Here is an 18,215-nt window from a genome sequence, read left to right as displayed (position 1 = left end):
GGTTTCCACGAAACACCGTGTAGCGAATCAAAACAAACATTGTGTAGTAATAGAATTTTGACTAGAACGGGGTACGTTAATCGTTTGCTTGGGACCAATAGGCTAGTCAAGTAGTGAGCCAATTTAAAATCGTTAGTTTCGTATTGATTGTTGTTAGTACCGCCTCAATGACGCGTTCATCTAGATAAAATTGATAAATAGCAGATTTTTAGCCATGGGCCCAATCTTAGATCCATAGCCCAACATTAGAGCCATTTCCCCTACTGAATACCGATACTACCGAATCGATCAAAAAAGTATTCGCTCAAATTAAAAGTCACTCGAAGTAAACACAAAATTTTGGGCTACCAAACCTGGCAGATAAAATAACCGTGCAACCAGATTTACTTTTATTCTCTCTTATAAAACATCGTCTCTGGGCAAAATATGGCATATTTCAACTTATGCAGTAGTGATGGGTTGCTGAGGTGAAACATGCAGGAACATCAAACAGGTAGCTTATTTCGCTGGCAATAACAGCACGGATCTCGGATTTTTGTTCGTTGATTGATTGGATTTCCAATCATTTTGTAAACTCACAGAGGCAACCATACAATTCTTGATTTGTACACTTATGTCGCTCTTGGTTCGGCCACCTGACGGTATCTTGCTTCCAAGATATTTGAAGATTGCAAACAGAAGCAATATTATGAATTTCGGATCAATAAAAGTTAACCGGCAAGATTTTGAGTTATTGTCGTTCATATTATAATTTATTGTTAAATAATCTTGTTATTTTCATGTGTACTCATAAGTTAAAACTAAACTTTTAATCAGTTTATTTTGATACATTTTCATTAAAAAAAATATAATATGTTTGTCATTTTGTTCAAATACTACCTTTCGTACTTATAATCTTACTCACTAAAGTCGATATCAACCGTAGTTATCAAAGAAAACCGAAAATTACTTCTTAACCGAAAGCTTCATAATGATATACATTTATAACAATGCAAATTCTTATAGCTCGTTTCCTCTCAACATTGTGCCTTGCATCCACAAACACGGACACATTTGGCTACGGATTGTGTTGAATGCTGCAAAAGTGACTTTTGTGCCGAACAGAATACAACAGCACGGTTGTGGTCGAGGAAACTTAAAGTAATTATTAAAGGGAAAATGTCTGAGCTGGCTATTTTTTTTTAAATAAAAAAAAAACCAAAACTGGCTATTCCACTGTTGCTGGACTGTGTGTATAAATGATGAGAAGATGCTGCTATGGTACAAATGATGACAAAATAGACACAACACTTTGTACATGGCAAAATTAGGATCTGTTTGATTCTTGTCCATGTTGATCCGACGATTACACACTTTTACAACGATGCAGCGTTTATTTTTCGTTACTTAATTGGATAGCTGTACAAATCTTAAACAAATGACTTATTTCGTTATGTCTAGTGGAATGTTGAAATAAGGGTGCTATTTTCGCACTCGTACGAATAAATTTAGAATAGATCGGAACATTTGAATTTTTCCACGAACAAACATGAAGAAAATACAGAACGATTCCGGTCGACTAGTGATGTCTACACTTGTTATATGCGTTGTCCAAATATTTAGCAGAAATGGGTACAATCTAACGAAGAGTATTGTGTTTTAGGTTTTCTGTTCTACTTTTGGCAGTAATGTTTAACGTAAACAACATTCACTATTGTCGGTTATCATCCAAACTTTGTGCTTTGAGAATGTGAGTGGGGTCAATTTGTAACGTTTTTCCGATTGTTGTTCTAAAACTAATTTAATACTTTTACAGTTGTGTCGACTTTGAATAGGGATATAACATGCTTCAGAACATACAAATTTTGCGCTTCGTTTAGAATGGGATTTACTTAATCGGTTTATTAGCCGTTATTTCAATTAAGTAGCTACATACGGTTCCAAATGGTTGCGGATGTTATAATTTTATATGCAGCAATAAATTATGTTTTCAGCTCTGACGCTCACTGGAGCTTTTAGTGAGATTCATATATTATTTGAGATTTGGGTATACTCAGTATTTTTTTTGCGGTTCGATTTTAAGCAGTGGATTTGCGTATTCATATTTTTTTTAATTTAATATGAGTCTATTGTGTTTACAATTCTTGTGTTATCATTATTGTAAATAGCGTTTTGTTGATTTGCGCTCTAAACATTTTCGCATAAATACACATACTAACGATCATTATTAAGTCACATCTTTTTTGTGCAAGTTTTCATTAACAAGGATTATTGTTGACCTTATTGATAGACTCGTGGCTGTTTTATTTGCTTCGAGAAAATGAAATTAAAAGAGATGGGGCTTTTGAAATCTTGATCGAACAAAACCTAATAAAAGGCTACAATCGTCAGTAAATGGCACGGTGAAAATCGATAAAATTATAATACAATTCGAAAACACCAATTAGTACAATATTTACAATCAAAGAAACAAGTTTATCACAAAGTTCATACTTTGTATAAAACTTGTGGTGAGTCATGCTAGGTTTGAGAGGCGGAATATCTCGAAATAATGGAATTCGAAAAAAGCATGTTCCGAAATTATGAACATTGGATTCAAAAACATTGTTGATGCATTTAACGTAGATGCCACTGTAGGCTTTGTGAATTGCATATTCTGTTGGCCTTATTCACACGATTTGTCCTCATATATGTCTACAGAGTTGTACAAATATACACCGATTAAGGCATCTAAAAGCTCAGCGATTCCTAATATGCTTGTGATCTATGGTTTTAGTGCTTTTACTGCAATGCGCAAATACAAACACATTGCTACCAATATTCATGTGCTAAACACGGGTTTTTTTCTTGTATGTATGTTGTCAGTCATTTCACAATTAATACTTTTGAGACAATTAGCGGAAACATTTATGTAGAATGTTTGGCAATTGTTTGATATAATTGTTTAATAAACCTCTAGGATGCATTGATGCTTACTTTCAATTTAATTCTAATAAAGCTTTCCCGGTTTTGTAACATTCTAATACGAAACTAATCCATCTCAAGTAATCTGTCACGGACATACACGGATAATTGAGATGACAGAGAGATAAAGGTGGCGGAATCGGAAAGCTACAGCAATCCATAGATAACTGTTTCCCCGCGATTTTGTCTACTGCGTCCGACGATTTCCTGTTTTACGATAGAGAGAAAGGTTTATGCACAAAGTCGTTCCTAGCAGTCGTTAAAAACTGGATGCAGTTGGCATTGTCCTTCCAGAACCCAGTTTGCTATTCCTATTATCGTGGTGATGACGATGGTGTTGTCTGGTGCTGCTACTGCTGCTACTAGTACTATTGCTACTTCCATACAAGCTGAGCTTCTGCCTGTTAGTTTTCCCGTGTCGTTTCGAAGGCTTGACTTGCTTCTTCGTGCTTGCAACTTTCGACGGTTTTTGGGTTGTAGTGTGCACATCATTGCTCATCTGTGTGACAGCGGCGACTCGATATGATGGCACCGATGAAGTTATCAGTCGCGTCGGGCGCTCAACGTTGTTGGTTGAAGGAGGTAGCTGTGAAGATGAAGCTCCTTGATCGGCGAGATTCTGTGTTCGATGTGAGTTGAATTTGCCGCGCGTCCTTTTCTGATCGCTCATACCGTGCTTGTGCCGATGTGGATGAGGGGATTTCGTCGTACTTGCGCTCCTACTGCTGTTATTGTACCCGAAAAAGACTGAGGGAAGTGCGGATGCATTCGTACGTTGGAAGTTGTAGCACTTTTCGTCAATGTGACGTTTCGCTTTGTAGTTGATTGGTTTACCGCTGCCGACGAAACCGAGATACTTTGTCTGATTCATAACCGATTGATAGCGAAAGTATCCTCGCTTGAGGGATTCGTAGAAGTGGCAACGTGGACGATTTGCAATATTGTTTTTGTTTTTCTGAAAACAAAGAGAAAAGCGAAAAACACTGTTTAATTTAACGTACCCATGCTTGTTCCCAACATTCATAAGACTTCATATGCTCAGCGTGAAACATTTTAACACTCGTTTTACAACTTGGTTGGTCCGCATTGTTGGAATACAATTCGCAACATTGTGTCATCTTTACCTGAGATGGCCTTGATGGGCTTGAGATGTGTCCTTTTTTTTGTTTCTATCTCGTTTTGTCTTATTCCTTCGCACCTACACTATACTAATTGCGCTTGGCCAAGTGACATGTTATCTATTACAAAAGATTAATCCCGAAGCGACAGTTCTGGCGAACTACAGCATCAGATTTATGACCTAATTTTCAGAAAGCAGTGATCCTTCTTTGTTTTCTAGTCAGATAAATTGCCAGAAGAATATAAAGTGGCGGATTCATGCTGATTGTGTTCAATTCTCGTCTTTACTATTCGATTCGTTCGCTTAAACTTTCTCAGGTAATGATGACACCAGACGTAGCCCTCAAACTAATAAATCAGGTGAAATTAAATGCATACTACTTACCATGCCTTTGATTTTCCAGTTTTTGTCGAAACATAAGTACATATCTGTTTCTTCGCAACGTATGGCTACTCCTATAGTAAAATTCCTTTTCTCCAACTGAAATACTTCTATGGTGAAAGTTTCTGAAAAGATACAGAAAAACGCTTCCTATTAGTTGTGCATTGTAATCGATTTAAAGTACATAGTAAGACTCATCAGTCAATTAGTTTTAGTTTAAGCTAGATTAAATTTGTTGTGTAGAGGTACGCGTGACTGCCTCTCACTCCAAAGGGCCTGGGTTCAACCCCAGTCGGTGCCGTCGGGAATCTCTGAGGCATAAAATCTCTGATCCCGCCTTATCCGTATTGTTTATTCAGGATATGTATACAATACGAGCCAAACAAAAAATTGCTTAAATTAATGATAACCAAACGCATCACTTCAGAATAATCCATCAAGGCAAGTACATCATGTCAGGGCATATAGTTGTATTAACAAAATATCTATGATTCCCAAAATTTCTGATCTAGATATTCTGAAGGCTCAATGACTTCTTGTTCCGGGTAGATCTTTGACCCAAAAGCGAACCTTGAAACACAATCTGAGATACATAGTTGAAATGACAAAGTATTTCGGAATCTTGGATGTATTCTGGGATTTTGATGTTTGGCATGCTCAACAAAGTCAACGAATTAATCATATGTTGATAGATTTACAGTTGAGCTAATAAATAACAGCGATTCTCTAAACAATCGTGGAGTTCCGATCTTGATGTTCTACAGCTTCAACGATGTCTTGATTAGATGTTTGAACCCGGGTAGAGGGTTATAACAAAACCAGAGCAAAATAATTAAAAAAATTACAATCAATATCTTATTATGGTATTGGTAAGTTGTACGCTATAACAAGTTTATAGTTGACTCTGCTATCAAAACATAATTTGCTATAGCTATGCTATTTTGGTGTCAAGAATTCAAGAACTAATTTTGATCTGATAGCAGAATAAGCTATTGATATCCCGAGTAGATATGACAACAACTGACTTTGCTTTACTTAGTTCCATAGATTTTGTGATATTAGTTTTGATATTTTGCCTCTTATATTAATCAAACTAATAGCAATTTTCGATGGTCTGTTCCCCAATTTTAAAAGTAAAACTTACTATTGATTTGCTATTTTCGTCTACTCGTGCCAAAATATAGCTTCAGAAGAAATAATCAATATGACAGGATTAAAAAAAAAAACAGTAAAACATTGCATATTAAATATGTTAAATAAAAAAAAAAAAAAAAACATAAGTGGTAGTCAAAAAAGGTGCAAAAATTATTTCAAGCTTTTTAGTAAAATACCATATTAGTTCACTCATAACATTTTTACCAAAACGTTATGTTCATTTGTGTTCAGTTAATTGATCCTGCAAAAGTAAAGAGAAAAAAATTCTGAATTTTATAGTAATGCTAATATTCAAGTATGCAAACATATATGCATGTAAACTTCCTTTTTACGTAAACTTGCAACTTTGCTTACAAAGATGGATGGTTGCTTACAATATTTGGATCAATTCATGAAACATTTCATCAATTTACACTATCTATAATTTAAACGCTCCATTTATGTGCATCATAGTGACATAAATTTACATAACTTTTTTTAACTGTGTAAGGCTCGGTGTTTATTTTACGTTTTCAATTACAGGCAGATACTCTTCCAAGTTGCCAAGAGAAGCCGCAAAGCCGACAGTGATGATTGGTGGCAATAAAGCTTAATACGCAATCGCACGTGATTGTTTCACAAAAGCACATTAGTGGCCTATAGAATTTGTGATTTGGAGAAATATAAATATAAACAAACAAAAAAAAAACTGGAATTACTTACGCCACTAGCTAAGGTTGTTTATTGCTTTCTATTGTTGTTTGCCAATGCCGTAAACTACGCCTTTCAACGTTCGAGAGAATTGCCACAAGCTTAGATTAGTTGTTGTTGAGCTGCCTCGATCCGACCTGTTGCAACATGAAATTCGATCATAGTCTAGAGGACAGGTATTCATAATGGCAGAAGTACTTCCATTCAAGTTCTGAGGAATTATACTGCCGCCAGGGTCTACGTTTGTTCGGAGAAAGATTTTAGAAACTACTTCAGGTTTCTCAAGCCGGCGAAACTGCACGTTTCGTGTGGTAAGTTAATTGAGTATGATAGGTGAAACTGTTTGTCGCTCAAAAATGATTAGTGAGTCTGATTGACAATTTGCAGAGGACATAAACGAGCTTACATCGCATCCAGGCAAAAGGATAATTAAACTATACTAGATTTTAAGGGAAATGATATAATTTCCGGCTTGTAGACGAAAGCACTGCGATTGTCATCGCCACTATCTCTTATAATAGATTAGATCCACCATTCATTGGATGTTGGTTGAGCGTATGTACTTGGCAAGGTATACCTAAGTATAATGACATCAGTTGCGCGCACTGCGGAAGCTAAGATCACTGTCTTAATGATGATGTTCGATATACAAATTAATTATGTTGAAATTGATATTGCTGATTTTAATCTGCGTTTCAAAATTGCTGAGAAATGTAGTAAATTATATTCCAATTAAAATTACTGAGAGAGCGATGCGCGTGCGACCAACTTAGAGCCGCAATAAGACCATGCGAGCAGATGAGGACACGTGCCATTAAAAGATATGCAATCAAATGATGCTTTAAATTGAGTATTGATAATCTTTTCCCATACATGCGGTTACGGATTGCATACATTAAGAAGGCGCAGAATAAGAGAAGACAGAGATACGAAAAATATTTGTCGTGTGGCTGTTGCTGCGCTTGTCCGCATCATTTGCCACATGATAATGGATGGAGCGGATCAATGTAAAATTACTTTTTCAACTTTACAAATTCGATCAATGATGATCAATACATTTTCCGTTTAGATTTAACTAAAGGTGATTTCCTAATCCGTATCTATCTATAAAAAGTTTATTTTAATTATTTTGCATCAAGTTCGTTTGTTACTGCTATAGGTAAATTCGCGTACCTATGTGTGTGTGTATGTGTGTGTGTGTGTGTGTGTGTGTGTGTATGTGTGTATGTGTGTGTGTGTGTGTGTGTGTGTGTGTGTGTGTGTGTGTGTGTGTGTGTGTGTGTGTGTGTGTGTGTGTGTGTGTGTGTGTGTGTGTGTGTGTGTGTGTGTGTGTGTGTGTGTGTGTGTGTGTGTGTGTGTGTGTGTGTGTGTGTGTGTGTGTGTGTGTGTGTGTGTGTGTGTGTGTGTGTGTGTGTGTGTGTGTGTGCTGCGAATGAAGGATTGAAGCGGCAGCCCTGGCCGGTACCGTCTCTGTTGTACTGCATCAGCGCACGCGACAGCTTCCCATCCATACACTTCAGAGAGACGGTAATGTGAAAAGTAGGTATAAAGTTTTTATAATGGACTTCAACTATTGTTTGATATATTCTCTATATAATCCGACCTAACAGCATTATGGACCCGAGCAGCAACAAATGATAATCTGCAAATTGATGCTAATTGTTTAATTTATTGGAAATTTTAATGGATGTTTGATTTTATCTGCCTCACGCGGAACGGTAAGTCGGCTGTATGTTTTGCACACTGGGCCACGTTTTGCTGTTTGTATTCTTCTTGTCTGGCCTGGACAGTTCTGAGATTTTGATACGGCGCGCGAGATGTGGTCAAGATTTTTATCTCTGTTTGCTTCCCGCTGAGTTTCCCCAACCGGCATATCCTGTATTAAGGTGGTGCACATGTCCGACGCGTCGTCGTCATCGTAGCAAGATGATGCGACGGAACGAATAGTCTAAATAATCATAGTACATAGCCTGAACGGGAACATGCTATAATCGAAAGGAAACCTTAGTTTTGGAATATGCTGTCTCCTTAATGGAAACCTAATGGCTCGAGTGACACTTGCCTTTGATAAAAAAAAACACGTCTACTTAGGATTCATATTTCTAAAAAAAATCTCGCCTTACTTTTCAAAAGGTCCTAAGTAACAAATGTAAACAAATCGAGTTTATAAATGCACATTGTAACATTTGTACCTAAGAACATTATGCACACACACACATTCAGATTAATGTCAATTGAATTGAGAAAATTCTAAATTAACAAAACATCTGAAGTCAAAATTTGCATTAACGATGTTTCACTGTTACATAAGACGTTTGACTATGTTCATCAAGACAAACGTCTGAAGTATCAGAAAAACCAAAACAGTGCAGATCTGTACTTCGGTCCTTTGTGTTTATACGAGTAAAACGTCTAAAATGTTCAAACAAACCAAAACAATGTGATTGTGCACATAGGAATTTTCATAGCAAGCATTTTTCTACTATTTCCGCGTGGGGGGGGGGGGAGGGGTGGGGTGGTGGACAATTATCCACGGCCCATACAAATTTTAAAAATTTTATATGGACAATTGTCTACGCATGGGGAGGAGGGGGGTCAAGCATACCGAAAAGCTGTCTACGTAGTTAGTGAACAGCCCCTAAAATAACACTGTTATCAAATAAAAAGCAGCTCACGCGCCAAAGATATTTAAAAATTGACAAAAATCAAAGAACAACAACTTTTGGTAATTTTTTTCACCTCTGTTTATGTGCAATATATTTGTAATTTTGTCATAGAAAACGATTAAAAGTTTTTTTTTCTGTAAAAAAATATCAAAAATAAGCGTACTACAAAAACATGATCAAAAGTTTGTGTTTGACGATTTTGGTCAATTTTATTGTTTTTTTTATCAATTTATTTTTCACACGGACACGCCATTTAAAAAAAAATGCAAGATTCAAAATGGCTGAATTTTAGCACAAATGTGAATGATTACCCATAACTAACAATTATGCAAAGTTGCATTCTAATCGGAGAATAACATGAAAACAAGCTAAATTGGCATTCCCGAAACCTTCACCATGCTAAAGAGGGAGCTTTTCTAATTTTGAAAATATTACCACAAACATAACACATTGAATATTTTTCACTGTAAAACACTTCGTAATGGCGGCCTTATGGTATGAAAAAAAAAATATCTTTCATTATAATTATTGACACTAACTCGAGACAACATCGATTAAAGATGTTTAAAAAAGATTAAAAAGTCCCTCGAAGATGACGACTTTCATGAGAAATTTGCAATTAAAAGTTACAGGCAAAATATGGTTTTCAGAGGGACATCCTAACGACAAATTCAAATAAAAAGAGCAAGTTTTTTGTTTCATTGTTTAGATGCTTGGTGTCTTCAATAACGTTTTGTGTTTGAAAAGACCCTTCTGTTGGTGTTTATAAACAACAGGGCCCTTAAATTAATGGATATTTAAAAACTGAATTTTTATTATTTTTTAAAATAAAGACATATGTTCTTTAGCAAAGTTGTAGTTGTGATAATTTTAACCATCTTTGTCTAAGAAACATTTTTTTAACTCTTAACATTTTGGTTTTAGTGTAATTTTACGCAATTGAGTTACGGTGTTCCTGAAAAACTTAGTTTTTTAGCATTAACTGTTTTATTTCAAATTTCTCATGAAAGTTACTTCTGAAGCTTCTTAAGACGCACGTTTTGCAAAAAGTGTCTGTATCTCTTTTAATAAAGTAGGCAATTTTATTAAAAAAAAAACATAAATAAAGTCGAATTTGTTTTATATGATTTTAACAAAAACCGTATAGGTATCTATTTTGTTTCGAATAATATACTTCAAACTATGCTAACTAGAAAATGTATGTGTATCTGCCCATTTGAGAAGGCCGTATTTTATAAAGAAAATCGTTAATATTGCGTGATCTTTAAGAGATATTGATTTACTTTGATCGAAAAAAAAAACATAAGTTCCAAAAGTTCCTTGGAGACAAATTTCACGACAAATTTTACATGAAAGGCTTAGAGATCAAACTTCTATTTTTTTTTCAGTAACACCCTGAGTAAGTTACTTTAAAACGAGAACGATAAGAGATAGAAAAAATGTTTCATCAACAAATTAGTTTGAAAATGGCCCAGCTACAACTTTGGTAAAGCACATATGTCGAAAGCTAAAGCAAAGTTGGGGTGCTTAGGCCGAACTATTGCTTTACCTTAATTGAAAAGTTGTGGAGATTTGTTCGAAACAGTAAGCAAGAGTCCTCGAAAAAGTAACAAGTATTTTAATTTAGTCAGTAAAGACAAACAATCACAACTGCATCCAGACAGGAAAGCGAGTCAGTGTTCAATCCGTTAACGGGTAGAGCAATGAGCTCACCTTGCTGAATCACAACATGCTATACCGTCTCTATTCGAATATTTCTCACCTGGACGTAAGGGAATTCAAAGTTCGACTAAACCGGTTCGTAAATAATAACATTGATAAATATTTTGAAATATGAGCTTTGACTTTCCGCAGGCATCTCAGGAATTCCAACCTGTTCCATTGGACACCGCAGGAAGCAGTGCAGCTTGTGTTCGATGATAGCGTAATAATAATTTCATTATCACCTATTTTATTGAAAAAGATGTAAATGAAGAAAAGGAGCATGTGTGAAGGAGGGCGAGGATCGATCATCACAAATCTAGTGTCCATAGTTTGTACCTATTGAATATTCAAAGCCTGCTGTGATGCGTGATGAGCCGGAGCAGGTCAGTCGACGGAAAACGTACACTGTGTGCTCTGGTCAGCCGTGGCCAGGTGGGACCTGGTAAAGTGCGCGCATTCACCGAGCCTGACTGACACACTCGTGCGCTCGTGTGGGGCCTAAGAGTAGAGCTGCTGGGAAGGGGCAAATTTTATTTATCTTTTTTATTTATTTTGGCGCCATCTCTTTGACATACCAGGCGATATTAAAATATTGCATATATTTAAATACATTACTACGTTTAACAGGTTGATGTACAAAGGAGCAGGCAGGCATTCGCTTGTAGAGATCTGGTAATTTTTCGTTGGAAAAAGATAGAGAAGAAATGTTGTCATTAATCATTCATCAAAATGTTGTTCAATATTTGGAGCCAATGTTAAATGCCGTCTTAAGTCATCCAGCCAGGGAAATATGTATTCTGGTGTTTGCTTTTCTGTTCAAATTACCTATACAAAGTATCGACACACGATTATGATTTATGATCGTTTGGTGTTTACCAAATTGAATTATAAAATTATACGATATTAATTATTTGGAATTTTTGGAGGAAAGCTACCCTATACGGTTGCTTAATGCTGAAACGAATCGTCTTTTCAATGATTGCGGTTAACTCATAACCCTTTCAGCATCTCGGTGCTATTTCTGGTCGAAAGTGAAACGAGACAAGCTGTAACATTAGTTCAGCTTAGAGTTGTCACATATTGAAACCAAATCGATATAATCCATCCTTGATTGATCACTTCACATACTGTAATAAATTTGCATCTTGTCTGCTGGCGGTGACACACCATACCGAATTTAAATACCTCAAGATGTCTGTCGGGTCGGCCCTTCCGAAAACGAAATGCTCATGTATGCATTAATGCGACAACACCGTCGTCACATCTCTCCGGAGGGGACATGCATCCAGGAGTAGGGTTTTCGTTTCGATAAATTATGTTTTTTTTTTCGAATTTCTCACATGGTGACTCTCAAGCTCAGAGAGCGACAAAAAGTGAGGGAGGTAGTGGAACACAAATCAACCCGTTCGATTCGTGCGGAGAAAAACCAAGGCATACTAGATGAGCCGATCAGATAAGCGTATTTTTGCAGCATGATTTCTTACATTGAATTCGAAATTAGATCAATCTGAACATACCCACTTTTGAATCTACAAAGCCCTTGTAATCTAGATCAAGTGGAAACAAAAGTAATGCGTTTGGTTCTTTGAATCGATCGTTATCTATACTATAGTGTTGTTGTTGATCTAAGACGGGTATCGTAAATCTTGTGGGGTTTTACCACAATAGTATGTGTTTTTTTTTCTCAATTTTACTGGCCGTAGGTTGTCTACGCTGCATGAACAACAATTGTCAGACATTCGTATTTTTAGTACAACCATTTGACAATAGTAATTAAAATTGTTCAAAGGTCTGCGATTGGTGCACTGCCATCATTATTTACCTATTGGTCACGTATGTGAGCGTTACATAGAATCGGTCGCATTGAGTTGGGACTATATTTTTTCTTGACGTTGGGGTAACCCTATGGTTTGATGTGTTTCCAAAATTCGAAGTTTATTTACAAAAGTTATTATCAGTTCCGTCTTACCTGCCTCGTGTGTTCCTGTAGAATGTGCAAACGAAGTAAGCTGTGTAGGGATAATCATAGTAAATAAACATCTAGCCAAGTAGGATGAACCGAATAGGGGCCAACGGATCGAAGTACGCCATACAAAAGCAGTTTCAGCTTACTAACCGACTGTTTAAAATTTACCCTCCACGCATTATCAAGCGTTGTTAATGGGAAAACTCGAAGTCCAAATTGATTATGCTTCGGATGACCGCACGGATGCAAACCGGATTGCGTTGATCAGGCGCTTCTGTACAACGGCGGTAGCGCTTTTATCGACTGGGACACTCTCAAGTCTGCTCAAGTCGCGTCGGCATTCTTATTTCATGTAAACTCGCGTGAAATCCATTTACGCAGTGCAAGCATTGCCGATGCTGCTGAAAAGCTGATATAATAATTCATATGGCTAAACGAGAGTATGAAGTTTGCCGTGTAGCGGATCCCATAAAATGACATTAATTAATAAAATTAGCTCCGCTGATATTGGATCATGAAGTAAGTTGGCCATCGAAGAAGAGATCCAACCAGCCCGCACCGGTTCAGTTTGCATCTCGATATGTCAACGCATGGAACTCGAGGGGGTACGATGTGATTGCTTCTGTCGGTTCAATCACAGCGACAACCTGTTCCATGACTACTTAAGAATGTATTTACAATCACCACAAAAAGTAGACACAACACACACGAGCAGGGAGTGGATTCACATGTTCAGACGGTCGTGAGACGAAACAGTCTAAATAGAAGGAAAACACACTTTATCAAAGAAAAAAGTTCGGTCATACACTAAATCGGAGAACCAAAGTCAATAAAAAACGAGCAAACAAACACGACGACTTTGTCCATAAATAAACAAAATAATGGTGTTGTAATGTAGTAGAGGTGCGTGATGGACTATCGGCACTCCATGTCTAAGGGGAGGCCGAGGCGTATGAGAAAGCCTCAGGCGAAGATGTCACATTCGTACCCGGTCGTTGAAACCTCGTACATACCGGGCGATGATTTTGAATTAATTAAGCTTTGTGGAAATACAAGTGAAAGTCATAGAAGACTGTGGGAGGACAATCTCGGCTTTCTGGCTAATGAGTCCCTCTATAGTATAGGCAAGTATTACTTAACAAAATCAACATTGTTCCTTCCCAACAACGCTGCTGTGATTTATACAAATAAAATAGTTAGTGTAATGCATACGGCGTTGTGCTTCTGCTATCCCAAAATTTCTCGTCCAAAGTATCTTCAAATGTGTTACATTTTCACATAATGAGCCATAATCCCTGGCTCGAATTGACAACTCAATAAACAAACTCATTGATGCTGTCACTATGAATGATCTTGGGGAGCAATAAAAGCCCCTAAGATCGGCTTCCTCAAGCAAGTTGAAAAGTATGAAGGTGCCTGCCCATATGTGTGTCGGTGACTGACTGGCGTGAATTGGAAATCTTGCGTCAAATCAAGCCAATTAGTCTCGCTCGGATGATATCAATGAGTGAGTGGCTTTGGGTATTGGCTCTTTTCTCTCTCACTGCGGACTAAGTAGTCTCGTCGTCGTCGTCGTCGTCCGTTGATTCTTATCCGTCTTCGGGAGCCAGTATAGCCGAGTAGCTTCCATGCGTCAGCGAGATTTCACTGACAGAGATGGATATCAGGTGATATGAAACCCTACAGTCCATTTTAACGACCTAGGCTAGTCTATGGTCTCTGTTGTTACCCGGAGACCATGCGGAAGAGGTTTAAAACGATGGAGAACGATGATACGTATTTGTTTTGTGGATTTTTGTATCGTAATTGATACTGAAAGTGTGTGTTTTTATGCCATTTAAAACTTGTCTCTGGGGTTATATATTTTTTAAATTTTCTTGGAATGAAGGAATACATAAAGTGGCGTTTGAAAAAATCATAGTTCTCCATTGTTCATACAATTTTTCCAACCTTGACATATTTTGTTTTCGGGATGTTACCAATTTATCTGATAATTTGGGATATTAATATCTTAATAAGAACCTACAGAAAAGTTAAATACTTGGCAAAATAATTTTAAAATATATGAGCAAATCCAGGCCAAATAGCTAAATAAAACGAATTTCAGACTTTACCCTATCCGATTACTATGAAACTTTGTATTTTGAAACAACGTCTGACACATTATTGTAAGAAAATAGATGACCTTTTCAGATAAAAATCACAAATGTTTTTTTTCTTGTTTTGTTTTCCGTCGATCTTGTTTTCCGTGCTGAGCACCAATGCTACCGATACCAGGGAGGCAGCTCCCACACCTGGACCCTACCTTTCGACTCATCAACGCAACCGGGGATCAACAGCTTTACTTCCCTTCCGAAGGAAGGCGTGATCAGAGATGTTAAGCCTCAGAACATCCCGGCGGCACCGACTAGGATTGAACCCAGGCCTGCTGGGGTGAGAGGTAATCACGCTTACCACTACATAACCGGCGCCGCTGAATCATAAATGTTAAAAATGTAAAACAACATTTTTTCAATACTTTTAAATTATTTTCAATTTGAAAGCTTAACAAAAAATCTAATTTTTTTTTAAATTTCACAATGGACACATTGAAAATGTAAAAATTTGTAAACATCACCTTTAACTAAAATTTTTGATCAGTTTTCTACGCAAAAAGTTTTGGCTAAGTGTGATGGATGAATTTGACGAGATATAGGGAAATGGCTCTAATTTATCTATAAATCTTCGTCTTGAGCATTACATTAGGCACATAAACCCTATAACATCGCACCTTCACTAACTAGGGCATTTAGAGGCCCAAAACCAATAAATCAACAATATTTATATATTAAAATTTTACACCTGTTCTAGTTTGAAATCGATCTAGCGATAGAGCCGTAGTAGTATATGAAGCATGTGCTTTGAAATGGTAAATACGCTCAATTGTATTGGTATTAAATTTTCAAAACGGGTCATTCCAGCTCAAGTGAATACACCACCTGAGATTGACCACCTGAGTTGGGAGGAATTGCTATACTAATATCAACATGAAGTTTTAGTGCGATAATAGTGCGACACAAGGGTGTAACCAGGTTTCGAGCTAGGGAGGGGCGAACAAAAATTTACCATTTCATATACTGTCTGCGTCTGTGGAATAGTTCTAGCGACGTTCATCACTACCTAAATCCGAGCGGGAACGAATATCTCGATACCTTAAATTGGTATGGAGGTAAAATACCAAAAAAATAATACTAAAAAAAAATGTGCCCACGATACCATTCCAATTCCAAATTATGATAATGCAATACCAAAACAATACCACACATGTATTATTTTGGTATCCAAATATCAATTTTTGTTATTTACAAAGTATTTTGCATGCATTTTTTTGGTATTATTCTTTGGTATGGTAAACTTATGTCATGCTGATCAACACCTAATTTTGGTATCGGATCAGAATTAGGTATTCAATAGCTATTTTCTCCTGCTCGGGAAGCCAAATGTTGCCGAAAGCATTTCCAGGCAACGGTGTGTTATAATGCAACTCTTCCTTACACAACTATCGTTTTGCTGCTCTCATCATGACCCACGCAGATCATTACGGTGAAGGGCCAGAACGGTGAGAACAAAAACATTTTCCCCATAGTGATTCCCATATAAACTGCAAAAGGCCAGTGCTGTATGAGTTTGCAAATTTTGGGAGAATTACCAGGTCCTAAAATCGATTAAGCTTGGTTGAGCAAAATCGATATTTTAAACCATTCTAATACACAAGCAAAAGGTGGAGATACTGCCCAAACTCCTCAAATGGCTTAAAAATGCTGAAAACATAAACACATTCAAAAAGGAAATACAAATATTCCACACTTGGTGTAACAACAGCTATATGTAAAAAATGTAACATAATTTCATTTAGTAGAAAACTTAACATACCCATTATAACAACTACTTTAGAAACCCAGAATGTTGAAAAGGGTGATAGAATTAGGATGGTTTCTTCGGCAAAGTTGTGCATTTTATAGTTTTGAGTAATGTTGTCGAAGACATTAAAGACCTGTGACTATGCTAAAATTAGACATCGGCCTACTAAGAAAACTAAGAAGGGAAGTAAAGTTGATGGGTCGAAAGTTAGGGTCCAAGTGTGCCTCTCCGGCGTCGGTAGCATTGGTGCTCATCATGGAAAACAAGAGCGACGGAAAACCAAATCAAAGAAAAAAAACTTTAGCAGCCTCATGTACAGTACATTGTCGAAGTGATAGAACCTATCCAAAGCTTACATGTTTTCAAATGTATCGTACATATTTGTAAACATATTTACAAAAATGTTTCAAAATAGTGGAGTATAAAAATAACTCTAATTAGTGCAAAAAGGAGCAACATTTTTATATGGGAGTGATAAGTGTAGACCAGGCCTGCCTAGGGTCTTTCTGAAATTGTTTTTTAATGGTTGCATTTTGTTTATTTCTCATTCATTCTGGGCTAAAATCCGTTGTGCTATGCATATTGAAATGCGTCTATTTATGTCCTAATTTGTGTAAATGACATTTTTATATACCACTGGTTTGAAAAATTAAAACAAAAATACCTTCATAAAAATTTATGAGATACCACAAAATTAGAAACAATTGGGAAATTTTTAGAATTTTGAAAACGTACTATTACACTCTATTGCATTGGCATAATATTGTGGTTTGTAAACAAAGATTGGTCATAGTAGCCAAGCAATGCTTACTTCCTGCTAATATAATAATATTCGTAATATTCACGAGTGCCTGAGCAAAAAGTGGTAGTGTTGCTTGGCAATGTACAATAAATAGACCAATAACACGGTAAGGAATGATTTTTCGACCTTCCTTGTCATACCATTTTGTGCTGCATATGTCTACTTTCACCTCCTTTTGAGTGTAACACGAATTACCAGTCACTCTGTATATGCTATATGCTCATGCCTTGATCACACATATTGTACTAAGACAAAACTGAGTGAGTTTAAGTGAAGTAACGTTTAAGATAATCATTGTAACAAAAACGGCCTACAAACATGATTGATTGGTTATTGATTAGTAGATCTTTCAACATGAATTTCCGGCGAAAATCATAAAAAATAACAAAATTTGCAACCTTCCAATAATATTTCTCTTTACTGTAGCTTAAATTAAAAAATTAAAGGGTTGTGTCCTATACACGACCGCAGTATGACGTAGAACCACGCAAAATTGATGTATGTTATGCATTTTTGACTATTATACTTTATCTTAAATTTTTCAAGTATTTCAATGTTTCGGTTATGGTTCACTTATTTTTTCCCTGATTTGTTTTCCGTGCTGAGCATCAATGCTACCGACGCCAGGGAGGCAGCTTCCTCACCTGGACCCTATCTATCGACCCATCAACTCATGAACCGGTTTGGCATAACTTTTCCGCGTCTAGTGAAACGGGACCCAAGGCTCATTCCTAATTGTGAAAGGTTATCACGCCGTCCACCTTTAGCCGCTGACTTGGTCCTGCTTGTTACAGGATCATGTGCCACGCCGTCCGAAGCGTTAATGATCAGAGGCATGACAGCAGCGCTGTTTTATATCTTTTCAGGTTCAAGCAGAACGATGTACAA

General features: G+C 36.8%; 1 protein-coding gene across 1 annotated transcript; it reads right to left on the bottom strand.

Moving 5' to 3' along the window:
* Positions 1-738: 738 nt before the first annotated feature.
* Positions 739-11,073, bottom strand: LOC135711754 (vitellogenin-2-like; the record flags this gene model as incomplete). The annotated part of the gene is made up of 3 exons (XM_065234717.1): positions 739-3,898; positions 4,448-4,569; positions 10,996-11,073. Coding segments are annotated over 3 exons (896 nt in total), but the record flags the coding sequence as incomplete, so codon positions are not given.
* Between the last annotated feature and the right edge of the window lie 7,142 nt (positions 11,074-18,215).

The sequence above is a fragment of the Ochlerotatus camptorhynchus genome, unplaced genomic scaffold, assembly GCF_037179485.1.
Source record: "Ochlerotatus camptorhynchus isolate MF236.1 unplaced genomic scaffold, CSIRO-AGI_Acam_v1.1 ptg000436l, whole genome shotgun sequence".
NCBI lineage: Eukaryota > Metazoa > Arthropoda > Insecta > Diptera > Culicidae > Ochlerotatus > Ochlerotatus camptorhynchus.
Note: the sequence above shows the minus strand (reverse complement) of the source record. Positions and strands in the feature narration are given on the sequence as shown.